Source organism: Pseudonaja textilis, chromosome Z (genome assembly GCF_049901715.1).
Source record: "Pseudonaja textilis isolate UNSWEBS1 chromosome Z, rPseTex1.2, whole genome shotgun sequence".
Classification (NCBI taxonomy): domain Eukaryota; kingdom Metazoa; phylum Chordata; class Lepidosauria; order Squamata; family Elapidae; genus Pseudonaja; species Pseudonaja textilis.
In genome coordinates, this window is record NC_142008.1 from 19,833,337 (window position 1) to 19,860,299 (window position 26,963).

At 35.6% G+C, this 26,963-nt stretch overlaps 1 protein-coding gene across 2 annotated transcripts in view; it reads right to left on the bottom strand.

The window, feature by feature from the left end:
• Positions 1–2,184: 2,184 nt before the first annotated feature.
• Positions 2,185–26,963, bottom strand: part of GPR158 (G protein-coupled receptor 158) — a 144,693-nt gene continuing 119,914 nt past the window's right edge. For both annotated transcript variants that reach the window (XM_087918176.1, XM_026710080.2), the window contains 6 exons: positions 21,666–21,775; positions 19,285–19,523; positions 9,570–9,708; positions 8,032–8,137; positions 6,516–6,662; positions 2,185–4,043 (listed from right to left, as the gene is read on the bottom strand). In XM_087918176.1, coding sequence (XP_087774302.1) covers positions 2,583–4,043; positions 6,516–6,662; positions 8,032–8,137; positions 9,570–9,708; positions 19,285–19,523; positions 21,666–21,775 — 2,202 coding nt within the window. In that variant the 3' untranslated portion in view covers positions 2,185–2,582. The remainder of the gene's footprint in view (positions 4,044–6,515; positions 6,663–8,031; positions 8,138–9,569; positions 9,709–19,284; positions 19,524–21,665; positions 21,776–26,963) is intronic.

Below are 26,963 nucleotides of genomic sequence, written 5' to 3' on the forward strand. Positions count from 1 at the left end.
TTTGTGAGGGATCAGCAAACCAGTTGCTTAGAAGAGTCATGAGTTATTTAGTCAACAGGAGATGAAACTTTGTTCACTGTCAGGCTAGGAATTCCTTGGTGGATTTCAATAAGATATTCATCAGAGTTTGACAAAGATGGGGTCTCCCCACTTAAACAGAAAGGGATAAATAAATATGATGCCATATTGCAAAACAGGTTTTTGAAAACACCAGCTGCATCTTTACATTTTTGGCTCAAATTAGTGGGAGTCTGTGATGCAGTCTTGAAGAGTTGCCTGTATTACTCTGGAAAATCTTCCACCATGCAGGAATTCCTTTCCCATCCCCATTTAAAGACATTCTTTAACTTTCCAGTGTTCTCATTCTAAACAAATCAAACCTGATGATGCTTCCTCAGCTTGGGACACTCCTAAGTGCACCGCTTTTAGTCAAGAAAGAAATTCAGCAGCAGAATTTTGTCCTTAAACTACACCACATACCATAAGGCAAAACCGGGCTCCTCCTTACAACAGGAGAGTAAGAAGAGGCTGGGGGCTTTAAACAAGCAACAATTACAATCTCCAGGGTGGGACCTGGCAATCTTAGATTAAAGTGGGGTGTGCCAATAAGGTAGACTCTTCACTTTAAGCAGTGGTGGGATTCAAATAATTTAATAACCGATTCTCTGCCCTAATGATTTCTTCCAACAACCAGTTCACCAAACTGCTCAGAAAGTTAACAACCGGTTCTCCCGAGGTGGTGCCAACTGGTTGAATCCCATCACTGACTTTAAATATACCTGAATATTAAAAGTGCTATAAAGTGACTAAAAATAAAGAATTATTAAATGATGCAGATTAAGAAAACACTGCATCATCTGCTAATATACTCGGAAGTAAACCACACTGAATTCAGTAGGGTTTATTTCAAAGTAAATATGCATAAGACACATCTATACAAGTTCATGACAAGTGATGTAGTAATAGTGCATGTTGGTTAGTATTTCCCCTACTTCCTCACTTTAGTTTAACCGTACAATAAGCATAGTCATAACCGTTTAGTTTCTCTTTCTAAAATGAATTTTGACAGCACTGAAGAGGGAAAAAAACTATTCACACAAATCAGAATATATTTTTCTTCCTATCTCCCAACATTTCCTCTATGATTTCAAATCAACATAGTGTAAGACACAAAGCAAGATCATTAGGATGAATTATTAAAGTAGAACTCTTGGAATGTTAAATAACTTTTTCCAATTTTCTAAAAAAACAACAGAAACATTATCTCCAGATTTATTTTAGAATAGTGTCCTCATTTCTAAGCATCTAGCATTAATAAATTAATTAGGACTGTGATTAGTCTGAAATGATAGCTTCTGCTAGTATATATCATTTATGGACAAGTGCAAGACAAGAAACACATCTCATATAAAAAACCCTGAATTACTGCATAAAGTTATAACTAAAAATAACAATTAAAATAGCAAACCCCAATATAAATTATGACAAAAAGTATTTTCTTACAAGCTGCTAAGACCTTACAGGTGGGAGGTGAGGAGCCTGAAATAAACAAAGATCTACCACACATTTTTTTGAAGACTGCAACTTTAGATATCTGCAGATTGCATAAATGTGTTGTGTCATATAATCATATCAAAGTTATTTGCAAATGTTATACAAACTGGAATACTTTAATATGAGACACAACCACATACATACGTTCATAAGAAAAACAGAGCTGTTATATAAAAATCTAATTAAGGGAATGCATTAAGTTAGCTGTGCCATTGAGGTTAAGGAGAGGGGAAAATACAGTTTCTGGAATGGGTACGCAACTATCTCCAGATGTTAAAAAGTTATATTTATCTCTATCTGGTGCTCTCCAGATGTCTTGAACTCAGGTTGAATACATTGCTGTCTCAAAGAGCAGGGCACTGCTCCCTATTTTCATGCATAAAGCTAACTGGATTGACAATGTTTCTTTGACCCAGGTAGGAGCTAGCCTCTTCCAAACAAGGCTATAAGGCATTCAAAAGAGGCTGCCTCAATCATCAAAGGGCACATTTCAAACCCCTTAATTTCCTAGTCAGCACCATCTCTTACCTTCCTTGGAGGGGCATTATGGAATTGAAGTCCAGCACATCTGGAGAGTTCCAGGTTTGGGAAGGCTAGTTTCAAGATTATCTGATTCTAGGCCTTTTGTGAGGGCTTTATTTATTTATTTTTAGTAGAGAATGAATTTCTGCCCATGTTAAACCAATCTTAACCTTAAGGATTAGTATAACGAACATTAAAATATTCTTCTTGCCAACCCCACACATTTACAAAAGAAAGAAAGAAAGAAAGAATTACTAAAGGCATATTTTTCACTCATCTGAAATGTAAACTTGTTAGGGGCACGAAGGGGCTTCATGTCCTGAATTGCACTGATAACACTGTTGGCACTCAACAAAGAAAAGACAAGTCGATTTTTGCTTAGTTCCTATGTGCATCTCTGCTGAAACGAGGCTTCTTTAGAATTTGCAGCTTGTATTAATTTTTGCCCCCACTCCTCCTCTCCCCTCCCCTTCTTATGTGGCATCTCTTTTTCACAGTCTATCTTCTTATTTCTGAGGCGCCTCTGTTTTATTTGAGCTTAAGTTGGTTGTGTTTGATAAAGCTGTATTTCTTTCTGCCTTTGGTAGTTCTGGCCCCTCATACTCCCAAGGGCAGATTTCCACACGAGACATTAAAGGTTTCTGTGAATTATTAGTTGCTGATCTAGCAGGATTAGAAGGAAATGCATTCCCTGGAGGAGAGGAAGATGCATGTTTTGTCTGAATTCCTAGTTTATTGGTAAAATCTTTCTCCGTGGTTTGAATGGTCACTTTGGGAGGCATGTCCTTGGAATCTCCAGCACAAATACTCTCTGTATAATGTTTGCTACTAATATTTTCATGTTTTGTCCCAGAAACTTCTTGCAGAGCTTTGGGACTCCGTTTTTCTTCTTCTTCCACCTTATGTTCTTCTTGAATCTCCCAAGGACTTATGTCACATTTCTCGGTGCTCTTTTGAAGGGGTATCTGATACTCTTCAGTAGTCTTAGGTTGAGGTTGTCCCTTTGTTTGAGAAGGGTGGAGGGTCTCTGAGTCAGAGGAAGCAATAGAGACGTGCTTTTGAATTTTAGAATCAGAAAGCCCAGTCTCTGGAACCTGGTCATGGATTTCCCAAGGACAAATTTCTTCTATGTCAATACGTGTCTTTGTCGGGCATTTACCAGCTCCTGCATCAAGAATGGACTTTTGTTGTTTCATTATCCCAGATTTATGAGATTTCTTTGACTCTTCAGCTTGGGTTGAATTTCTTCGATAGGAATCTTTATGGTCAGTCTTTTCGGAGCTGGAGTGCTTTTTGCTGACCTCTTTGCTCTTTGGTTGAGGCTTGTGAGACTTGACACTTTCTTCATTTTGCGCTTTTCCTGCTAACCCCAGAGTTTTCTCTTTGGCACTGGCAATAACACTAAGTGACTTCTGTAACACAGATGTTCTTGGATGGAGAGGTTTCTTATCTGCACTTAAATTGTGAGCACTCATAGATTTGCACACCAAGGGGACATTTTCAGTAGACACAGCTTCAGTTTTTTCTACAGGTTTGGGGGTTGCTTTGTTTTCAGAAAGCGAATCTAATAATGATGTCTCTGCAGTTGAAATAACCTCCCCACTTTCTGTGGTTAAGCTTTTTGAGTCTTCGGTTGGGCCTCGGACATGGTCATATGTGCTGTGGGACTTTTTTAAGGAGAAAACTCTGTTTCTCAAAGATTCCTCTTTTGGTTTGATATGCCCACTACAATCTGGTGGATTTTTCCTTGCCATGGCAATGTTTTTGGAACTCCCATGTTCCAGAAAATCTTTTTCCTCCCGTGAGTATTGCCTAGTGACAGTCTCAGGAATTTCAGTAATTCGTCTCATGATTGAGCGACCCAGACCTTTTTTTGAGCATCTTTTTTTCTGGAGGTGTGGATTATTGGTGATCATTTTTTTCCTTTTATAGATCTCCAACTGGGCATACAATTTCTTCAATTCATCCTGCAAAATAATAGACAAAATGAGCAAGGATCGTATATATTCCACAAAGAAAATCTAGAAGCTTGGCTTCCCCAGCCATGGAGAAGTATTTGTAAAATACCCTCATCTATCAATTGGCATAAGCTGTTTGGATTATTTAAGCAGGCAGCATGTAAATAGTACTAAATCAATAAGTAAACAAGTTAATATAATTTGCCATGGTGGCACAATGGTTAGAAGGCAGTATTGCAGGCTAATTCTACACTCCCCTAATCCAAGTGTTTAATCCTGACAGTCTCATGATTGACTCAGCCTTCCATCCTTCTGAGATCAGTAAAATGAGGACACAGATTCTTGATGGCATGTTGGGGGCAATATGCTGACTTTGTAAACAGCTTAGAGAGTACTGTAAAGCACTATAGTGGTATATAAATCTATTGCTATAATCCATGTGAGTGAATATATGTGTGGAGAAGACTCCTAGACTCTACCATCAAGTGAATTCTTAAAAATAAAATAGTAACTTAGATTAAAGTAATCATTACTTTACAATCTGTCAGACATATAGTTTCACAAATAATGTAGAATATTATTTTTGTTATCAACATTTATCACTATATCAGTTTGCACAATTGGTATCAATCTTAATTCATAGCCTATGTATCAATTTTCTTGGTTTAAAACTCATATGGATTTCTACAGTGCCTATCAAAATACAGGATTTCATGTGTTCTGAAAGAAACAGAAGGTGAAAAACTAAATTCAGCCTTTCATTCAGATTCTCTCTTCCTGAATGGATAATCAGAAGAATTATATGCAGCCTGATCCCTCATTTATACACAGTGTGCTTTTTCTTTTAGAACTGGGATGACTTATAGGTACCATGATCCTAAAGTTTTTGAATACAGGCACAGAAACCATGATCATATATAGATTTACACATATTAAAAATCAATTCTAAGCCACTTTGATCTCACACCTTTAACTGGGTTGGAGAGCCAAATTGATTTATTTCTTCCTCAGTGTCAGTTTATTTGAAACCAGTGCCATTTCCACCTTGAATTACTATGAATTTGCAAACATATGAGCCATTTGTTTGCCTAAGATGGGAACTCTTGCCTCACTCTGTCCCATAGACTGTACCTGATTAATGTCTGTAGACATTATTTATAATTTATCTGCTGTTCTCTTCATACCTGCCACATATCAACAAGCAACTAATATTTGTTTGTCCCTATTGTTAGACACATTGCAGGAATATGTCTTTATAGATGCAAGAAGCTTTTAGATGTAGTAAGACATTGCAGACAGGAGTTTCCTATCATAGTGATCCCTCAAGTTTTGAGAGGAGCAAATAAAAAATGCACCTAGCATAAAGACTGGGAGAAGGTCCTTATAAATTATTTCCCTTTTGTATGTAGTAGAGATCAAGGGAATTTTGATAGGAAAGAGATACCTCAAGATAGGGCATTACCTGAGTGGCATTGGTTGCAACTCTCTATTGATCAGCTGGAGAGAATACAGTGCTTTTCACTAGTTCTCAAGATTTTTAGGTTGGCAGAAGTGAGGACAATTGAAAGTTGGACTCAAGTAACTTTTTGAAGGATTAACAATTGAAACACATACTAATTTTTTAAAAAAACTTAATGGTGCCAGTAATGAGTTGAATGTCAATGCAAATCAGAGATAACTCAGAGATAACTCAGACCCAGACGTCATCTAATCACAATCCCTTATGTTCATCCCAATAAAGTTTAAGAATGACCAATTCTTTCTTCCCCACAGTGACTGTAAAGTTTCAGCGACCCATGAAACCATGCCTAAGAGAGATAGTTAGCTCAAGGCTAATAAGGTGTTTTTAAGGCTTTCGAATTAAGAATTCAACTTGGCTCCCTCTTTTTCATTAGTGAAAGACTAATCTTTGAGAGGAGGCTGTGATTGTCAATGTATAAAGGAATCAATCAAATCTCAGTCCACGACGTATCAAGTTGGTTATTCCATAGAGTTGCAACTATCTGTCTATTATTTCATTTCTTTCTATGGAAGGCATGGAAGATAGAGGAGGCTATAACATAAGCATTCTATCATCATTTTCTTTTAATGACCCCATAATCCCTTGCATTGTGGAGTCTGAGCAACTGAATGGAGCTGAGTGTTTACTGGCCGGATGTCCTTCCTGTCACCAATGCAGAGTTTTATTCAGAAGATGTAATCTCATTGTGCCCAGAGAGAGAAATATCTTCCTCTACCTAGAATAGAACTCACAGCCTACTGATTGTGAGGCAAGAACTCCAATACGCTAGGCCACTGCACACTCATAACATAAGCATTCTATGCAGTCCAAAATTATAATACATAATGCTGTTTTTAATTAATCTGAAAGATAGATAGATTTTATGAGAACTAATATATCCAGAATTATATCGATATAAAATTGAAGACCTTCTGTAAAGTTTTTTTTTTTTAAGTGTAATTTACTAAATTGGAAAGTACCCTAATATCTTCTGGATCCAAACTATGTTCACTCCATGCTGAATTGATGCTGCTATTCAGATAAGATCCAGATCTTCCCATGTCGAGCTCATCTTCATAGACTTCAGTAGCCATATCATCTCGTGGATTATTGCTTGAATGGGAAAACTGTAAAAATACATTAAGGTTTTGCTAAATAAACATAAGGATATGTAAGCATAAGAAAGAAATCAAGGCATTTGCACCCGCCCTCACTTTCATTTGGGAAAATCTGTAAGGCACATTTCAACATTCAAAAACTAACATCCATCTGTTTCCTAACTAAATGAAGATTAGTTTCTGGATATCAATCTGTTGGGAAATCGAAGTACACGTTATCAGGCAAATTAAAGATTGGAGCTTCTAGGGTTACAAAGGTGTTTGGACAGGGACACGTTAGATTCCAGACAGTCCTCTAGTTACAACAACTCATTAAATGACTGTTCAGAGTTATGACAGCACTGAATGAGGGTGAACTACAGTCAGTCTATTGCCATTGCAGGGTCCCCCATGGTTGCAAGAGCAATAGGTGAACAGCCAGAATCTACATTATTGGGAATTCTGATGTTCCCTGTGAGCTTCTCATAAGCAGAGCCAGAAAGAATTGGAAATCACCCCTGTTTCCGCTGCTTTTTAACCTGTCTATGTTCCATAGTGCCACCCATAGAAACAACACCCCCAATGGCGCATGATCCGTAATACCTGTCTCGAGTGCACTAGCCTGTGCTTGACTGCCTGCCCATAGCAACCCCTATTACCCTGTGGCACCTGCAGCCCATGCTTCAAAGCATCTGACCACACTCACTCACACACCCATTCATGCACCCATTATCCAATGGCACTCAAAGTCTCCATACACTTTGAAGCCCAGAGCACCAACCTATACCTTCAGGCCATCCATGCACCCATCTGTGTTCTGGAGGATCTATCCATAGCACCTTCCCATTCCAGTGCCACCTAATGCATGAGTGGGGATTACTACCTGGGACTGATGCCTCTTCCCATTAACAAGCAGGACTGCGGGATTATCAAGGGGATTGTGGGACACAGAGATGTGTTTCAAAATAGTTTACCACTGGTTCGGTGAGCATGGCTTGCTGGGCACACTTTGTACGCGTGCTCCAAATGCGCACTTCGCACAGGTGCAGAAGCTTTCTGACTCACCTCCTGCAATCCTGCACTCTCCCTGTTGCTTCAGCAGCTGAGGCGCAGCAATCTGCTACGCTGCGCAAAGCAGCTGTGCTTCAAAAGCAGGAAATAAGGTCAGTATGGGAGCTCGGGTGCGTGGGTGGGACCAACAGCAGCTCCTCAGAGACAACCGGTTTGGTTTCCACTGATCTTCGGTTCTACCAGTACGGCAGAATGGGACCGAACCGGTAACATACCACCACTGGTATGACATCTGTTTTTATATACATAGTAAGTACTGTATATATAGAGGTATTATAGCATGCATGTATCTTCAGATCTGGCAAAATAAAAGTGTAAAGGAAAATACCTTTGGAATCAGAAGTAACCCAACGGTGACTGTCACAGTTAAGTGTGCGTGCGCAAAGAATAGCATCAGCATCCAATCAGACTGGAGTCTTGAAGCAAGACTGAACCTGAAAATCAACATTTACATATGAGTACTAAATACACTTTCCTCCACATTTTTCATCATATGGATTTTAAAAAAATATTCTGAATGATGCTTACAGGAAAAAAAATCTGAATATAAAGATACCAGCCTTGCATTGTTCTATTAAACATGGCGGTTTCTGTGTCAATTTCTCAGCACACATACTCACATCCCCATTTTGTTGTGTCAGAGTGGAAACAGGCATACAAGCATTGTGTGCATTTTGCCCATTGTTGCTCCTGCTTTTGGAAAAAGGCATTAAAAACTACAGCATGATAGGAATTTTCTGTATTTAATATCGTACTGATTGGATGAAGCTAATTATTTTAATACACCTTCAAGTTTGGGTTTATTTAATTTGGTAGAATTTGATGGGAGAGAGGAATTAGCTGTGGGCATCATGTACTTAGAGTTAGGCAAGGCATTCAACAAAGACCACAATTTATGTCTTGGTAAAATGTAGGATAGACAGTGTCACCACAAGATGGATTTATAACTGGCTGACAAACGGTACTCAATGAGTAGTCCTTAATGGTACTACATCTCCATGAAAGCAAAGAAGCAGTGGGGTACACAAGTTTCTGTCTTAAGCCCAGTACTCTTCAATATTTTTTATAAATGACTTAGATGAGGGAATAGAAGGGGAACTCATCAAATTTTCAGATGACACCAACAGCAATAGCACTTAGACTATGCTTTACAGTGCTTTACAGCCCTCTGGTTTGGAGTGTGAGTATATTACCCCCAACCATTTGGGTCCTCCTTTTAAGAAAGATGGATGGCTGTGTCAACTTTGAGCCTGTTGAGATTTGAACTGCCAAATTGCAGGCAGCCAGCTATCAGCAGAAGTAGCCTGCAGTACTGCACTCTGTCTGCTGCACCACTGTGATAGCGGTCTTGTTTCAATTCACATTTTTCAGTGTTATTGTAACTCTGAGTGTGCTGAAAAATGAACAGGGACTACCTATCTATACATATATCTTATATTATGATTAGAATATTACAACACATTTAGTATAATATAGCCTTTAAAAAGTGTAAATGGCATAAAATATTACAATTATATTGTCAATATAATATGTCAATTGCATTGGCTTTGAATTAGCTTTTGTGTCCAATACATATTGCATGGATGATCTATCTCACATGAACGTATACATCAAGTGACATTATTTTCAGATCCTGCCATCTAAAGATGTGTGCTGGTAAAAAGAGAAGAAATGAAAAACGCTGTTTGCAGAAGTAATAGGCAGGCATTGTTCAATTTGCATCCATTTGAGACTATTTGTAAAGCTTTTCTTAATTTGTCTGGAGAGAAGGGCTTTTGTTGTGCCCTTCTGACATGCATCTCAACCCAGTTAATTGTTTTAGATTGCATGCTAAGAACTTCAAAATAAACAGTGTGGGTCACTTGCCTAATTATATGGAATATAGCAGAGATAATGAGCTCAATGTGAACTGCAACAGCCATATAACGTGGCTCGTGAAACGCCGAGGGTACTGTCCGCACTGCATAGCAGAGATAAACACTCCATAAGAGAAATAAAAATTCAGCTGAAAAAGAAATGAATGTTTCCATTAGTATTTGTGGAAGGGCAATTTAAAGTGATGATCGCATCCTCTTTCTCTGTTTGGAAATAAGCACATATGAATACACTTTCTGGCATCAGAAGGTTATGTCCATATAATGCTGCTTTGCTTCTTATTTAATCTTCAACCATCTGATAAATGTAGTTTTACTTATTAAACACAACCACAATATTTATTTCAATAGAAACATGTTGGTTCCACAAAAGAAGATAAGATATACTTTTTTCTTTGAGTAATAAAGAAATTTAACAGGGATATCTTGGGTTTCGTAGCCTACAGAAACATTTGTACGATTCTAAAATTCTGTTTAACACCAAAAAAATTGATGGAACAATAAGATAAGCAATTCATTTCCATCATAACCAGAAGGGGTTTGTCTTATTAATGCCAACCGTTTATAATATCTATGTATATAGCATTGCACATGAATGCCCACAATGAATAAGTATCTAAATACAAGAGTGGTTTGTTTATTAAGCATTGTGATGCATTGGATCTTAATTTCAAAAAGTGTTTCAAAGCATGCAGGAGAGAAAGAAGAATTGCTTTAAGATATTGCAGATTGGTGCTACACTTCTGTTCCCATATGCTCCAAAAGCATATTTTGAAGATTGAAACTGAAGCACTGCTCAGCTCTATTTATTTTTGCTTTATTTTAAAGAGGAAAGATTTAATTTCTTTGCTTTAAAAGCACCCAAAGTAGCTTCCAAAAAGTAAAGCATCAGAAAACCAATTAGTCTGATAAGGCAAATAAAAGTTACAGCCAAAACCTAGTCAAAGGAAGAACATATTAAAATAAAACTAATCCTTCTCTCTAAGACTCTTCAGTAACAGAAAACATTATTATATTTCAATAACCACCTAGGAGGGAGGAAGCCATATGCAAGAAAGGCAGCTCCATAGAGACTTAGATTATGACCTTTTTTAATGTCCTATAAAGAGGGGTAGAATTATTAAAAGCAAAACCAAATTAAACTGAGTGCCACAGGAGAAAAAGCTTTTTTAAAAAACTAAAAAAACAACAGCAAGCCATAGCCAGAGGTGGTATTCAGCAAGTTCTGACTGGTTCTGGAGAACAGGTAGCGGAAATTTTGAGTAGTTCAGAGAATCGGCAAATACCACCTCTGACTGGCCCCACTCCTGTCTATTCTCTGTCTCCTGGGTTCCATCTGATCGGTCAGGTCTTCTTTTGGTTTCCTGCACAGGAGAACAAAGCTGGGAATCAGGTTAGTGGGGTAGGGATGGAATGGGATTTTGCAGTAACCTACCCTCAGGAGTGGGGACGGAATGGGGATTTTACAGTATCTTTTCCCTGTCATGCCCACCAAGCCATAGCATACTCACCAAGCCACACCACAGAACTGGTAGTAAAAAAAAAAATTGAATCCCACCACTGCCAACAGCCCTCCATCCACTTCACTTCCTCTATTAACTTTCTGATGAATTTTGATATCCCACTATTCAAAAGCCAAGCCCTTGTTTGAAAAAAACGGCGGAACTCTATATGGTATTAGATCAACACATCAGAAGAGGCTTTTCCTCCTATAAACAATTAAGTAGACTTTTTAAAAGTAAGTCAGCATTTGTAAATGAAGGATAAAACAAGGTATATATTGCTATGGTAGCAATAATTAAGGGTATGCATTTTCATAGATGATACAAAACAGAGAAGTTCTGGTTTCTTTAGGCAAAAGTCATACACAGATGTCCAGGATAAGCCATCTAGTAGCAATGAGATGTATGCTAAAAGATTACTATTACAAATGATGTTGGAACTAGTTTAACTAGCTAGGAAATTGATCCAGCAGCAGAATTATCCATGTTGCTTGACATGAAGGTACACACAATTTTTAGAGGTAAAGAAAGTGAAGAAATACAACATGATTTAGAGATTTAACACACCCTGAAGATCCTTTGTGGCAAAAGTGCAACTGCCTAAATTCCTGCACAACTATGCTACCAAGAAAAATATAATAATTTGTCATTATGTCTTGTCAATAATACAATCTTGGAATTTTTTAAAAAAATGCAACTAAAATTTAAAGCAATTCAGTTTTGCTGGTATGCAGAACAAAAATCAGATTTCCAAAACACGGGAATTTTGTGCTGCGTTGAAAGAGAAAATTCCCCAAAACAATTTGGATGACAATGATTATAATGCTAAAAAATTTACTTCCTCTTCTGTGTCTCCTTTTTTCCCTATCTTTGCTCACATATCCAGTGGAAGATGACTAAGCCTCCTTATGCCAACACCACCTTTTGAGATCAGCGATGCATGCAACTTATGGCAAACATGCTTGTGAGGGAAAATATGCAATGTTTTCTTCCCTACTGAAGCTACTATTACTTCGCTTCTTGTCAATAATTGTCTGCCTGCCTGCCTGCCTGCCTGCCTGCCTGTCTGTCTATGTGTCTGTGTGTGTCTGTGTGTTTAACATTGAAGCTAACTTGGGTTAAAGAAAATTATTTTCATATTAATCCATTTAGTTCTTCTCTATCCTTGCAACCTGTCTTTAGGCCAGATTCAAATTGGCATTTGCAGAATCAAGATATCAAATAGGACATTTTAAGAAGTGGACTATCAAGGAGTAGTCTCAATCACCCCACATGGGGGACCGCGCAGAAAATATGATTCAATATTTGAAATTATGGCTGTAGAAATTTTTGTATTTGATTCCAAAAGTCCTCTTCAGAACAAACAGATGCGTGAACATACCACTTCTATGCCACTCTTTAAAGTGGTTGCAATTTTTCCCAGAATTACATGGCAGAAGAGATCTGTGCAATTCAAGGAAATGAGGGGGCTGCTTTAAAGAACTGAGTATGGGGCTAGGTTCATGCTCTTGGTTTTATGAAACATCCTTTTCTAAATTATTTCTTCTCAACACCTCAAGGCCAAAACAGGAGAAGAGGCAAGAAATCAGTCTGGAGCTTAAGAAGAGTAGCAAAGCTCAGCTACGTTCATCTCCACCATGATTACCTCTGCTACAGAAAAAGCCCAGGCAACAGATGGGATTGTTTAACTGAAGGAACTTGGAGTGTGCCAATCCTACACATGAAATCAGCAAGGCATATGACATGGGAAGTAGAGAAGCATGTCATGCCAAGTAACTAGACTATACTGAAGCCTATGGACTTCCTATCTTAAGTGCAAAAAACAGATGTTCTAATGCTTTGGAACTCAAAGCAGAATGTTTTAAACTTGAAATAAACTTATTTTGAGGCTGAACATCATGTATTTCACACACAAGAGAGGTGTTGATGGGATGCTTCCAGTTCTAAGTGTTCAGACCTGAAATATTTGCATACTCCTAGTTTTCTGTATAATACTTTTGTATTCTGTAGCCTCCTGTGTTAGCCTCCTTGATCATTAGTTCAACTGTGTTGCTTTACTGAAGAAAAGATAGTTTAATCTGTGTAGTAATTATGCCAAGGAATCAACACTGTACTAGCAAAAGTTGTATTCATCTTATTTGTTTATTTACTGGGTTTGTATGATGCCAATCAACCACTGTCTCTGAGTGGCTTAAAATGCATAAAACAATAAAATAAAAAATAAAACAATAACCATATTGAATAAGAATAAAGAGAAAATAAGATGTACTAAAATGAATGGATAAAAGAAAGAAAGATAAGAAACCATAGCCCTGGAAAAAATCACTGAACAAAGGAGAAATTCCCTAGCAGCACGGATCCATCCCACTGTTGATTGATTTGGTGGAAACCCAAAATGTTGGGGGCATCTGATCTCTGGGAGGATACTATTCCCAGAGGCTTGCTCCCAAAGTTTGATGATTAGAGGCTGTTAGCGCTGCTGGCAATGTATCTGCCTCTGAAGGCCATCTGTTGGGATACTAATGGACTTTCTTGCGTAGTTGGTTGGCCATGTGAGAACAGGTTACTGAACTAGATAAACCAGAGATCCAATCCAGCAGGGCACTACCTATCCTATTTTTAAAAGCTAATAATTCTCCACTGTTCACCAAGGTCAACAAAAGGACTTATTTTAAACAATTCTATTGAGCCCCACATAAGCCCTGTAAACATTCTTAAAAAATAAAGGGCTGGGTTACTGCATTGGAAAAAGTGGCCGGGCCGGGCTGGGCCAGGATGGGTGGGTGTGTGGAAAAAAAAAGTTTGATGTAGCAGTAAGGTACTGAACTAGAAACCAGTAGACTGTGAGTTCTAGATCTCCCTTAGGTACTCAGCTGAATTACTTTGAGCTAGTGGGAAAAATATAGGTAGAGGGAACATTATGTACAGTCTTTGACTTGTACAAAATAATAAGGATAATAGTTGTTAAGTTTAGCAGTTGGCTATTAGCACCACCATGGCACAAATTTTGTTCAAGTGGTGATAACATGCTTTTACCAGTCCAAAAACTGTTGAGAACCCTTGAACTGTAGGCTAGTATTTGGATCAAACAGGAATCTATTAAATATATGCCTAGGAAATGGAGATGCTTGGGCGCCTGAAAAATAATTAGATTTATCTGGATCCTACAAAAATCAAAACTCATTTCCAGCACAAGCTAGTTTAAGTGTGTATATCTTTGCACTAAGCCTAAAATTACACTAGTATAATTAGCAGTAATGAACATATCATTGTACTTGGGAAAAAAATTTATTACCCAAAGCAACAATTACACAACTTAGATGTATCCTGTGAAATTATATTGTAGGGTAAGGAATTAGCTTCATATAATTAATTCCAAGCTAACATCACAAGTTGCATAGAAAAGTCTGCAGATGTTAACAAAATTTAAGCATTTTTTATGTTACAGTTGGACCATGAACCATAATTCTGATTACATAATAAGAGCAAGGAGGTACTTTAATATGACTTGTTATTCTGATCCAATTATAAAGGCAGTACGGTATGTTCTAAGATCAGTACAGAGAACTGCTAATGCTACAATCTTTCTAATACAACCACTTATTTAGCAATTTTCTAAAAAATAATGTGGCTGAAACCCCAAAGCTGAGAATTATAGGACTGTCTGAGCAGCTAGTCCAGTACAATAAGAAAGCCTGAAGTTAATTAGGATGGGTGGGTATTTTGATTATAATGTCTCTTAGATAACTTTTGTCAAAGCCAGCACAACTGTCATGAGTTTCATTCAGCAGAGAATGCATCACTGACCTCGTGTAAATTACATCTGCTTTGAAACTGCAGTCAATATGAGTACATTTTTAAAGGAGCTTGAAAATCAAATAGTATTATTCAAGAAAAGTAGATGGGATTCTTGGGAAAAGTTTCATAGTTCCTCAGATCTTGGATATGTGTCCAAAATGTTCAGTTTGTCTAGACTATTGCTTTAATTTGGTTTTGAGTTTATTTAAACCAGTGATTTCCCCATCATAAGTCCACCACTGAACTGCCTGGAATAAACCATAATAAGACATAAGTGAACAACATACTGATCTGCAACATACAACCTTCTCCACCAATACTTGAAGAAATGAACGGAATTGACTATATGCAGGAATGAAGCAGAAGTGAGGATTGAATTGAATATATGCAGGAGTATAGGCAGGAGTGAGGCCTCCTTTAGTCATTTAATTTTTTTCCTAAATTTGAATAGATAGAATGTATTCTTCTGCCTCTTCAGTGGGAAAAGACCACCCCACCATTGCCTCAAAAATAAGGGGGATATCTAGGCTTCATAATTTCCTGCAGTCTAGATATTCTAAGAAACAGTTAGATGCAAAGCTTTTAAGCATGAACAAATGTTTATCAAAATCTGAAAAATTAAATGAAAATTAAGAGGCCACAGACATAGAAGCAACATGAATTAAACTCAGTCATAAAAGCACAATGCAAACCACAAAAATTGCATCATAGGTACTGACTTAAAAATCAACTTTTTAAACTGCAATATGTTGCATAATAAAATTATTGTGATATGACATGTGAATATAGGATACTCATTGATTCCTGAATCTCAACAACTGCAGGAATTAATGTTGAAAATATATTTTCTATAGAGGTCAAAATTAACCATTCTAAGTGATTGGAAGTTAAAGATTTGAAGATTCGGTCTGCACTTGCCTAAGAATAGTTTGGAATCAGTTTGTTATCTGTAATGGTATAATTCTGGCTAGGAATTTTAGTGCCCACATACATTAGGTTAAAGTAACATTAAATTTGTACCAGAAGAATTTTGGCTTCCTAAATAACAGTAAACAAGATTCTGTAGTAACGTTAACATTAATACGTCTTTTTAAGATTTTTTTTTGCTCCTACTGTTTTGGCTCCACTCCGGTTTGCTATATGGCAGAAAGGTTAATTACAGCTGTTTCTGATACATAGACATACAACCAATGCACATATACATAATAAAAGCAATATTACCCTATCAGTTTAGAATTTGTAACTGGGCACTCCAATATAATTTGAGAAACATAATAAAAGAACTCAATAACTTAGTTGGAGTACTTATGCTGAAGATATACTATATTAATATAGAGATGAAAAGAGTGTTCAAAGATTTGTTTTATGGATTAGGAAAATGTGGTATATTTAGATTATTTAAAATTGCCTTGTTTGTATGTCTATTATAATCCTTACAAGATGAAATAAAAATACATTAAATTGAAAAGTGTACTGCATGATATAAACATAAGTGTGATGTAATTTGCATCATTCGCATCTCCACATGGCAATAAACTCAATCAACCAAAAATGAGCAACTTATATCCAAATGACTTGGCTTAATTTATAGATGAGTTTGGGCTTTGGGCTTATGTTAGCCTTCTACAAATCCTGTCAATTTAGTTCTCTGATTAAAAAAAGATAGCATACTGCATTATAACTGCTTAATCAAGAAGAAGAGGGTTTCAGAAAGAGGTAAGGGTATTTCAGATAGAAAATGCAGGTTTCCATAAACATAAACATAACCCAATCACACCTACTCATGCTTTGCCTCAACTGTCTATGCAATTCCCAAGGGATAATGTTCTATAAAATGCAAGCCACAAAAGAGAAGAAAAGTTTGGGCACTGAATCAATCAACAGCAAGTGAGCTTGCTCTTTCTAAATATTTGTACTAAATTTCTCTTTTCTTCTTTTCTTCCATTTACAAGATACATTTCTCAAACACTTTGGGCTAATTAAAATGTGTAGAACAATTCATAGACTCTTAAAAGTGAAAAATGTGAAGTCAGCTTGATTTTTTTTTTTAAAAAAAGGAAAATAATCACTATATGAGAGAAATTTTTGACCTCACACCACTTTATTTTATAGTTTCAAGCCCTCTTGTTCCTGCTTTATTTCTGGAGAAATAGAACTTTGTTTATTTCCAGGATAGTAGACCCAGACTGTTAAAATATGCTGGAATGTAACAAGGCAAGACTGTCACCATTTGTCCTACACAATTATTGTCCAACCATATTCAATCTGTCTTAAATTGTCTTCCAGGTATGTTTCTTACCCTTAGCAAACCTGTTTTTGAACCACTGATTTACTTTAGGCTCTACTAGGATTAGGATACTACTATTCTCAATATTCCCTGTTTCCAGGAAACTATAGCAGAAGCCATATAAGCAGAGTTCCCCCACCCCTCTTGAAAAGAGCCTTTCGAAATGAAAGGAATTCTGTTTTCTCTGCCAATGAGAGTGTGTGTTTCTCTCTAAAGAAGGGTCTGACTTCATAGAATGTGTTGTGGGTGAAAATGAGAGGGAAAAGTGCTATGCGTGTCCTCCAGAGCTTCTAAACAAAAAGATGGGCTATAAATCTAATTTTGACATTAAAAAAAGAATTTACATTTTGTATCCAAACTGTTGCTCCTGCATACACAAGTAATTTTTAATACAAGTATTACAGGTATTTTATATTGAATGCTTCATTTTTACCATTGTTTATAGTATTTCATTTTATAGGACACCCATCAGCAATCTAGGTATGTATGTACTCCTGAGAGGTATAAACCCGGGGCTACATTGGACTACCAATTACGTTAAATTGATCCTGCCTTTGCTCATTTGCCAGTGGAATTATCTAGAGGTGGAAAAGATAAGCCAAACACCAACAAGACCCAGACATTTTTGTGATGTTCCCAGAAATCAGTTGGATGTTGAACTACAGAATACATTATCGGTTGACTCTCCAGTAATTAGGTGTGTGCACATACTAATTGATTAATACATTCAGTTCTTCTACTAAATCTCTTGAAAATATCAAAAATATAGTCAGTAATTAGGCAACATATGTAGTATTTGCAAAATATACTGGAGGACAGCTACTATTGAACAGAAAGACTTGTTTCTTTTTTTCCCCCTCAACCTTAATTAGCAGAACTAATTAAGCCAAGCATGTATCCCAACTGGAAACTTCACATCTAAATGGCAATCAAATTTGTTGAATTTTATACTGTTTACATTTTTTCTTTGACTTGTGCAACTGAAATAAGGGGTCTGGAAAATGAGTACTGTATGCATTCAATTTCATATTTATGGAAAATGTGTTACAATATTATTTTTCTGTAAATCATTGCATTTACTTTTACTTTTAATAGGCCAGTCAGAAATATACATAGATAATGCATATATGTCACACTTGAAGAAAGGACGAAATGATTTTACTAGCAATTTCCCATTTTCCTGCAATTATTTAACTTTTCCAAGCGGGAGCACTATGTGTTCTAACAGAAAGTTTGTTTATTAGATACATGGTGGCTGAAATTTTGGGAAAGCAAAAACTAGTTAGCTACTGTCACTCAATGCAGACTACTCTTCAATTATCCATGCTTTAGTTAGTTTTCTCTAAAATACTGAATAGGAAGCTTCAGAAAAAGAAAGAAAAGAAGTCCATATATTATAGTGAGGCATAAAATTCTTCTAACCTTCAGTGAAACATAGAACCAATTCTGAATTAGTAGTCATAATGAATTGCATCCCAAACTTAATTATGCTTAGATTAGATCATCTGAAATCAGGAAACAGAAACTAGTTTTGACTTACTTGTTCTACTGATTTCAATGAGTCTACTTTAAAAAAAATAAGGTCAATTTTTTCATGATTTGAAAAAAAAATACAATTGCTTTAAAATTATATCTACTTTGATGAGTGGACTTTTCAAAGTGGAAGTATAATTTTTTTGAGATCAGATGCAAAGTCTGAAAAAAATTGGACTGCTTAAATCAATAACAGAGATAGTGTGTTTGTGTGAGATCCAAAGCATTTATTTTAACATTTTCAAAGAGTGGTCAGTCTTAATACTTTCATACAAGATTCTATGAATTAAACTTAATTACCACAGCTTTTCTATCACTTATTTCTGAAAAATTATTATTTGTTCAATTACAAAATAATATGCAAACTTAAGACAATAAACCTGTATAACCTGTGAGGGACACGGGCAGTTTTTAAATATGACAAATAATTTGGGAACAGCTTTTAGGAAATAGTTACTTCTCAGTAAATCTGTAATTAAGTTTATGAAATTTTTCCATATGCATTTGGTTTAAAAGAGTGTTTTTAAAACAACTAAGCAGATGGTTACTCTCATTGTTATCAACATCAACTATGGCATCTTTCTTACCAATAGCCATCATGTAATCCCACCGGTCTATCAAGCACATATTGAAGATCAGATGATCAGATGTTTGTCCTCGGCCAATGAGTGAGATATTTCGTTGCAAGTTTTCACAGACTGCTGAAGTCCAGCCTGTCAGAAACCATACCACAACTAAAAACATCACAGCCAGCATCTTCATCACTCGCCCACCTGTCATATATGGAATGCGCTGAGCTGTTCGAGAAAAGAATACCTTCAAAGCTCTGCAGAACAAAGACACATAATATTATTAATATTACTAACTCCTTCAACCTTGTTTGTCCTCATGGCTCAAAGAACTTTGATTGTAGTATATAACCAATTGTGCCTGATCTGGGAAAATAAGCAGAAACACACCTGGTTAGTACTTAGATGAGGGATTATTGGCTAGACTGAGAAACCAAACAATTTTTTTAAGAATCCAAGAGGAAGGAAATGGCATACCCCTTCTTACTAACATTATCAAGAAACCTGTGTGGTTGAAAGTCATCAAGAGTTTACCTTGATTTTGATTCAACCTTTTATCTTTTATTTGGAAGGAAAAGACTGCCCATGTTGGGTTAAAGAGGAGTACAGAAATTTTTCACTCTAGAAAAGGAAGATACAATAATGACGAAGTAGATCCATCTTTGGTGAGGGCAGACTGGATCTAGTATACGTGTTTCTTTGGATACTTATTATTTTCCTTCCACCGGGTCATTTTAGAACTCTTTCCACAATGCAATCTAAATCTATTGGTACAATCTAAATCTATTGGTTTCTTTTCTATATATAATTGGAATTGGCAATTGTCCAGGGAAGGGGTGGGGGGAGTGTCAGCATACTTTGATATCCAAAGTAGATGGGTGGTGAAGAGGATGAGGTCAGTCCAACTGAGAAAAAGGCCTGATAAAAATAAAATGAAATCAGTAAATAAATACAGCAAGCATCACACTTTTTTTCATTTTCTGTCAGTTCCTGACTTTGCCACTAACATGCCAGAATGTTATTTCTGGGGAATCTAAAGAGCAACAAGGAAAGCAGTTCAGAGGATCGTGTTTTCTGCAAGCCACTGATTCCCTACCTTGATGAGAAGATGTATGGCATCCGTTTTTCTAGGCTAAACTATAATATCAGTACCACTGTTCTTCTTGGCTAACCTGTTTTCCCACATGTCTTTGTAGAAGCACCAGTTCCAGAACTTAACAGTGAGATCCTGTGCAGTTTTCCACAATGAAATCTGGATGTTTTCACATAGCAAAATCAATTCAAATGTCCCTCTAACCTTCTCTATTAAAACAGCTGAGACAACTTCTTCAGTTGATTACATATTCTTTTGAGGTGCATTAGTTTTAGGCAACTTCATTGTTTTCTTCTAAAAACTATCAATAGATTATTATCTCCCTATTAGTGCTTTGCTTATTTGTCCCTTATCAAAGTTTTCCATAAGGAGTACAAAAAGTCAATATTTATCAGGGTGCTTGCATATGAAAATAGATCTGAGTCATGCTCATTAGTAAACCTCACCAATGCAATGGAACTCAATACCCCAGAAAACTTTGAATCAAAGTCTGCCTTTGATGGGGAAATTTTGCAGAACTGCAGTACAGAATAATCTTGATGCAACTAAATTCTTAAAATATATTATAGCTGACCCCTCCTTCATTCAAGCATATTTTGTGATTTCAAATACTTCATCATTAATTTTAGCAAAATATTCATTAGTTCATAAGCTGCTACAAGTTCCTTTGTCCTTTTTTTGTTGCATTTAACAAAGTGACAATGTGACAGCATTTCTTTTCTAGAAATGCTAATATTCAAGTCTCTTGCTTCCTAAACAACCTTGTTATTATCATGCAGAACCGTACAGTCTGAGACTAGGGCAATAGTCTTTACGGAATATTAGCCACCAAAGGAAAAACTGTGTAGCAAGAAAGAGAATTAATCATAATAATAGAATATAATGAATTGTGTTTATATTTCAGAAAAATTAAATCAAATTTAGTTTTATTTCGGTCCTGTTTCTTTTCTCCTGGATCTAGTGTAGTCTGTGATTAGGGAAAATAATTGCCTCCTTATTATTTTAGATCAATTTTTACCAAGAATTATTTTTACATGTAAGAGGTGTTTTTAAAAATATGATATGCATAAGGCAACTTTGTAAGTTTGCACAAACATAAAAAAAGAGCAGACCAAGCTTTTTGCTGCATTTACTTAATCACAGATTGCAAAAAAAAAAAAGTCTACCAAAAAAGATACTAGTTCATTGCTTGAAAATGAGATTATATTTTGAGAAAAAGGCCATAACGCACTCCTATACTTTTGCACAAACATTTGTCGATGCACCCAAAATTTATACAAAATTAGAAACAGAAAATATCCTGTACCTGTGCAGCTTGAGTGTGACTGTTCCATAAACTGTAGCAAATCCCAGAAGACGAACCCACCTTAGGAGGATACACCGAAAAACACTTGGCTCAAAATACAAAATGACAACCTATAAAAGAAAAGGACATATTAACTAAAAGTACATCTTAATACAAGCCATTGACAATCGCATTATCCAATTCAAACGAGTTGTATTGCTGAGAAAGCAGAAACAGAGTGGATTCTTCAGAAATCCAGACCCCAACACAGACTATGATCTAGTTTGAATCAGATCATTGTTTTATGGTATACAATAGTAGTGGTTCAGAACCTCTTATATTTTCTTGACTATGTACCATGAAAGTTTGGGGGAGGGAGAGATTTCATAAGTTGAGCATCGCCAAGGGCAAGATTGCAAAGCTGGACTTCAAGGAAGAAATGAGGTCCAATTGTGAAGTGATCGAGCACATAGTCTTGTCTCTCCCTATTGGAAATATTTATCCTCTTCAACCTACATTAAATCTTGGCCACCTATGACTTTCCTTTTGCCTGATGCCTTCCATCTAGCTATAATTTTCAGGGCAAATTTGACTCTGTTTGCTTATTCTTTTTTATTAAATTTTATTGGTTTTTAAAAACAAACATAAACAAACAAAACATAAAAACATCAAGCTATCTTCCATAGGTGTACATACATTGTGCTGGTTGGTTTACAAATTGTTTTGTGCTTCCATTTCATAGTCTTCAATTACAATTACATTACATATAATCTCATATTGTCAATCAAAAATTAAATACCTTAGTATCATTATTAATCAATCATTTGACTATGCTTTTATTCATTCATGTTTTACAAGATAACCATAATTTACTTAGTTTATTTTATAACAGTTCATATTATCATCCCAAATCTATCCTAAAATCATTTTGTAGATATAATAAGAAAGAAGTATATCTTTATATATTTATTGTTTTCTAAAAGTCTACCTATTTCATTACTGTACTTTATTGTCTAACCATTGATAGAAAAGATCCCAAATTTTATAAAAGTGTTTATCCTCTTGTTCTCTAATTTCAAATGTCAATCTACTCATTTCAGCACATTCCAATATTTTCTTAATGATTTCCTCCTGTGATGGTATTTTCTCATTTTTCCAGTTTTTAGCAAATACAATCCTAGCCGCTGTTAATACATTTACAATCAGGTATTTCAATTCTTTACTATATATTTCAGGTAAAATTCCCAATAAAAACATCTCTGGTTTCAAGTCTATATGTTTTTTTGTCATTTTTTCCAACCACATGTGGATTTTAGTCCAGTATATTTTAGCATCCGCACAAATCACCACATATGGTAATATGAGCCAGGTGTCTGATGACATTTCTAACATTCTTCGGATTTATTCTTGAACATTCTTGCTATTCTTGTTGGGGGAAAATGCCACCTGTAAAGCATCTTATACAAATTTTCTTTATATGCTGTTGACATTGTCGTTTTATAATTTGGAGACCACAATTTTTGCCATTTCTCTAAATCAATCCCATATCCAAAATTCTTCCCCGAAGCAATCATAGTTTCTTTAACTTGTTCTTCTAGTTTAATTTCTAATAAATATCTATACAATTTTTTAATCACCTTTTCATCAGTACCTGTCCAAATCTTATCTAAGTCAGTCAGTTTATCATAGAAACCTTCTGTTTTAGAATCTTTATCATACCTTGAATGTATTTGCACATATGAGAACCAATTCATCTTTATACCTTGTTCCTCTAGTTTTTGCATAGATTTAAGTTCACCCTTTTCATTTAATATTTAACCATATCTAACTGTTTGTTCCTTTTTGTATATTATAGGATAAGAAAATGCTTCAATAGTCGATAACCAGACTGGAATTTTCAAATAGCATTGTCTTTTAATCTTCTCCCAGTTTAACCACAGAGACTCCTGTATATAATGTCTTCTAAAATAGCCCTGTGTTTTAGTTCCTTTGTACCATAAAAAAGCATGCCACCCCAACAACAAATCATGTCCCTCTAATGTCAACAATCTAGTATTTCTTAGTGTTATCCATTCCTTAACCCACATCAGATTTGTAGCTTGGTAGTACAACTCCCAATTAGGCAAACCAAATCCTCCTCTAATTCTAGCATCTTGCAAAAGTTTTAACTTTATTCTCGCTTTCTTACCTTGCCATATATATTTCAACACAATGATTAAATCTGCAAAGTAGTCTTTTCCAAGCCTAATTGGAATTGTTTGAAACAAATATAAAATTCTGGGTAATATATTCATCTTGATTGTTGAAATTCTCCCTATTAGTGACAGTTGTAAGTTTTCCCATTTCGCCAAATCTAGCGCTATCTGCTCTTTAAGTTTAATATAAATATTCTCTTTTAATGTACTACATCTTGCTGTCAAATATATCCCCAAGTACTTGATCTTATTCGTGAGCTGAATTTTCAATAGATCTGCCAGTTCTTCCTTTTGTCTTAATAGCATATTCTTTGTCAAAATCTTTGTCTTATCTTTATTTATTTTCAAATCAGCCACCTTTCCATATGTCTCTATCTTTTCTATCAATTTTGATGCTGTTTCTAAAGGATCTTCTAAGATGAAAACCAGATCATCCGCTTGCAGCTTAAATTCTTCCTTTTTGATTTTCATTCCTTTTATATTCTCCAATTGAAAGATCTCAAATAGAAAAAAGTGCATAAAAATAAACCAGAAAGGTAGATGAAGAAACAAAAATACAAGGAAAGGAAAGGAAAGGCTTTGAAGGCTTTCCCTTTAAAATAAAAAGCAAACGTAGAGATTGGACTCCAAAAGAAAAATAGAAAAACAAAGACAAGCTCCAACAAAGCCAAAAACCGATATAGTTATTACAAAAAAACGATTAAAAAAATGCAATAAAGCTGGTGAGGAGGGATAGTATAACTTAGGAAAAGTAAAAAGGGCACACTGCACTTTGTTTGATTATCCAAGGCTCTTATTATAACTCTCTTCTCCAAAAAATTATCACCTTTCCCCCCCTACATTTCAACACCAGACTCCAGCTGTTGATAGAAACCCAGAAGAGCACCTGCAATAATACTATCCCATGCTCTTCCCTCTATCTTATCAAATACCAATGTCCTTGAAAAAAGTCTCAGTTCTTTCTTTCTCAGCTTTGTCTGGTCACAGGGAAATAGAATATTTTCAAGCCTCTAGTTGGCAGTGTTACAAAGTTTCTTTGCTCTTACTTTCCCCCTCCTTTTCTGAGCAGGATATAATAAGAATTAATAAAAAAAGAGAAGATATATTTTTTAAATGAAATAACTAAAGGGAGCCTAAAATATTACAAAATCAAAAAGGAGAAGAAAAAAATAGATATAAATGAAAAAACCAGTCCAGTTTCAAAATACAAGATCATATATAGAAAATTCAGCAATGAGAAAAACAAAACAAAACAAAATATTACTTTGACATTACTGTTTAAAATCGCCACTTAATCACTTCTGTCAAACTTTTACAGATTCTTTCTTTTCCTTAGGGTGTCCTTTCAGATCTTAAAATAAAAAAAAAAGTTCTCACCAAACCGGCACACTCTCTCTTTCTGCTCTCTTCCGTTTCGGAGCTGTCCCAGCTTTAGCAGCTTTAATGGCTGCCTCTTTGCCGCTGGCAAGAAGAGCTTCTCCTGGATCTACCAGGGACTTTGCGGGTATCCCTGGGATCGGCAGGATGCACTCTTCACTTTCACCATCTCTTCGGGATGGTTTAGATCTGATAGGACCGTCCAGGAGCAAAGTTATGGGCAGCGATCTCAGACCTCCAAGATCGCATGCCGTATCGTCATGATGCCAGCTCCGCCCCGCCAGTTTGCTTATTCTTTTGAAAGACTGGCTTTTATATAACCTCCTTGGGACTTCTCATATTGAACACTCTGAATAACTTACATAAGAGATGCTGACATTTCCTTTATAATGGACACCAGTATTTGTACATACTTTACAGAGAGCGCTTGACTGAGTTATGCACCCAGTTTCCAATCCAGTTTGTCACTCCTCTCAAATAAGCATTTTTGCAAAGAGAATTTGAAACAACACATTCCAAATTTTGAAATAAACCATATACCCTTTTTGGTTTTTATTAATTCATATATATGGGGATATTCTCTTTCTCATATTTTATTCATTTTGGAAAACTGCTACATGAGTGGCAATGAATTTTCATATTGATGCTGGGTATTTGATGGGGTTAGGTATAATCTTGTTCAATATTTTGCATTTTCTTCTTTTTTTAAGGAGAGCACTTTTTCTGTGTTCTGTTGGCCTTACTTGAAATAATAATGTATTAATAATAATTGTTTTCTATTTATTATCTATCTTATTGTTTATTTCATTTTTCATTTGAATATTTGCATATTCCTATTTGTATGTTATATGTTATTTGTATATTTGTATAAATATATTTATATAGTTTATACAATCAATTCATGTTTATAGCACCAATTCATTTTTGCTTATTTTTTTTCAATTTTACAACAAGATACTTTGAACTTTTAGTGGTAAGTATCAATATATCAATATATTGATAAATATATCAATAAATGAGTAATAATACATGAGTAATAATCTAAGCAGCATGAGAAGTTTTTTCATATCTTACTTAATTGCCATTGCATCCAGATAAAATTTGTATAAGAATGATTATTCAAACTGATATGAATACTCAGAATGTTACTCTCCATTAACAGTTGAACTGTTACTGGCATTGCTTTTTCCTATAACTCTAGAAATTCCCGAAGAATGTAAAACAGTATTGCTTCCATTCAGTTGTAACTGACTCTATGATATTAATAAAGAAATGAAAGGACACTGTTTTATGGCAATATAAAACATACGTTCATGCTAATATCTAGGCAGTAGCAATAAGTACACTTGCCATCATCCAATAAGTGCTTAAGTACCTACTTAAATAAAAATCTATCTTCTAATAAACTATCTTAAAGGCAATATTCTAGTCATTTTAAAATATTTATTTATTATGAAATATACAGGCTACCCAATGACTCTAGGTAGCTTACAATTTAAAAAAAAACTTTTAAAAATAGCAAAATATAAAAAAATATGAATGGTCCCCAAAACAACAGATTATCAAAGAAAAATCATTTGTACCCTGCCCTTGAGCTTGAGTTAATAACCAGCTTTTTCATAGTTTTCTGAATGCCATCCAGATTTTGGAGTGGGGGGTAATTCCAGCAGGTGATGTCACAATAGAGAAGATTCCAAGTTGAACATTCGGAATTCCTGTTTTCCTGATAGAATTGCCAAAGAGCTTG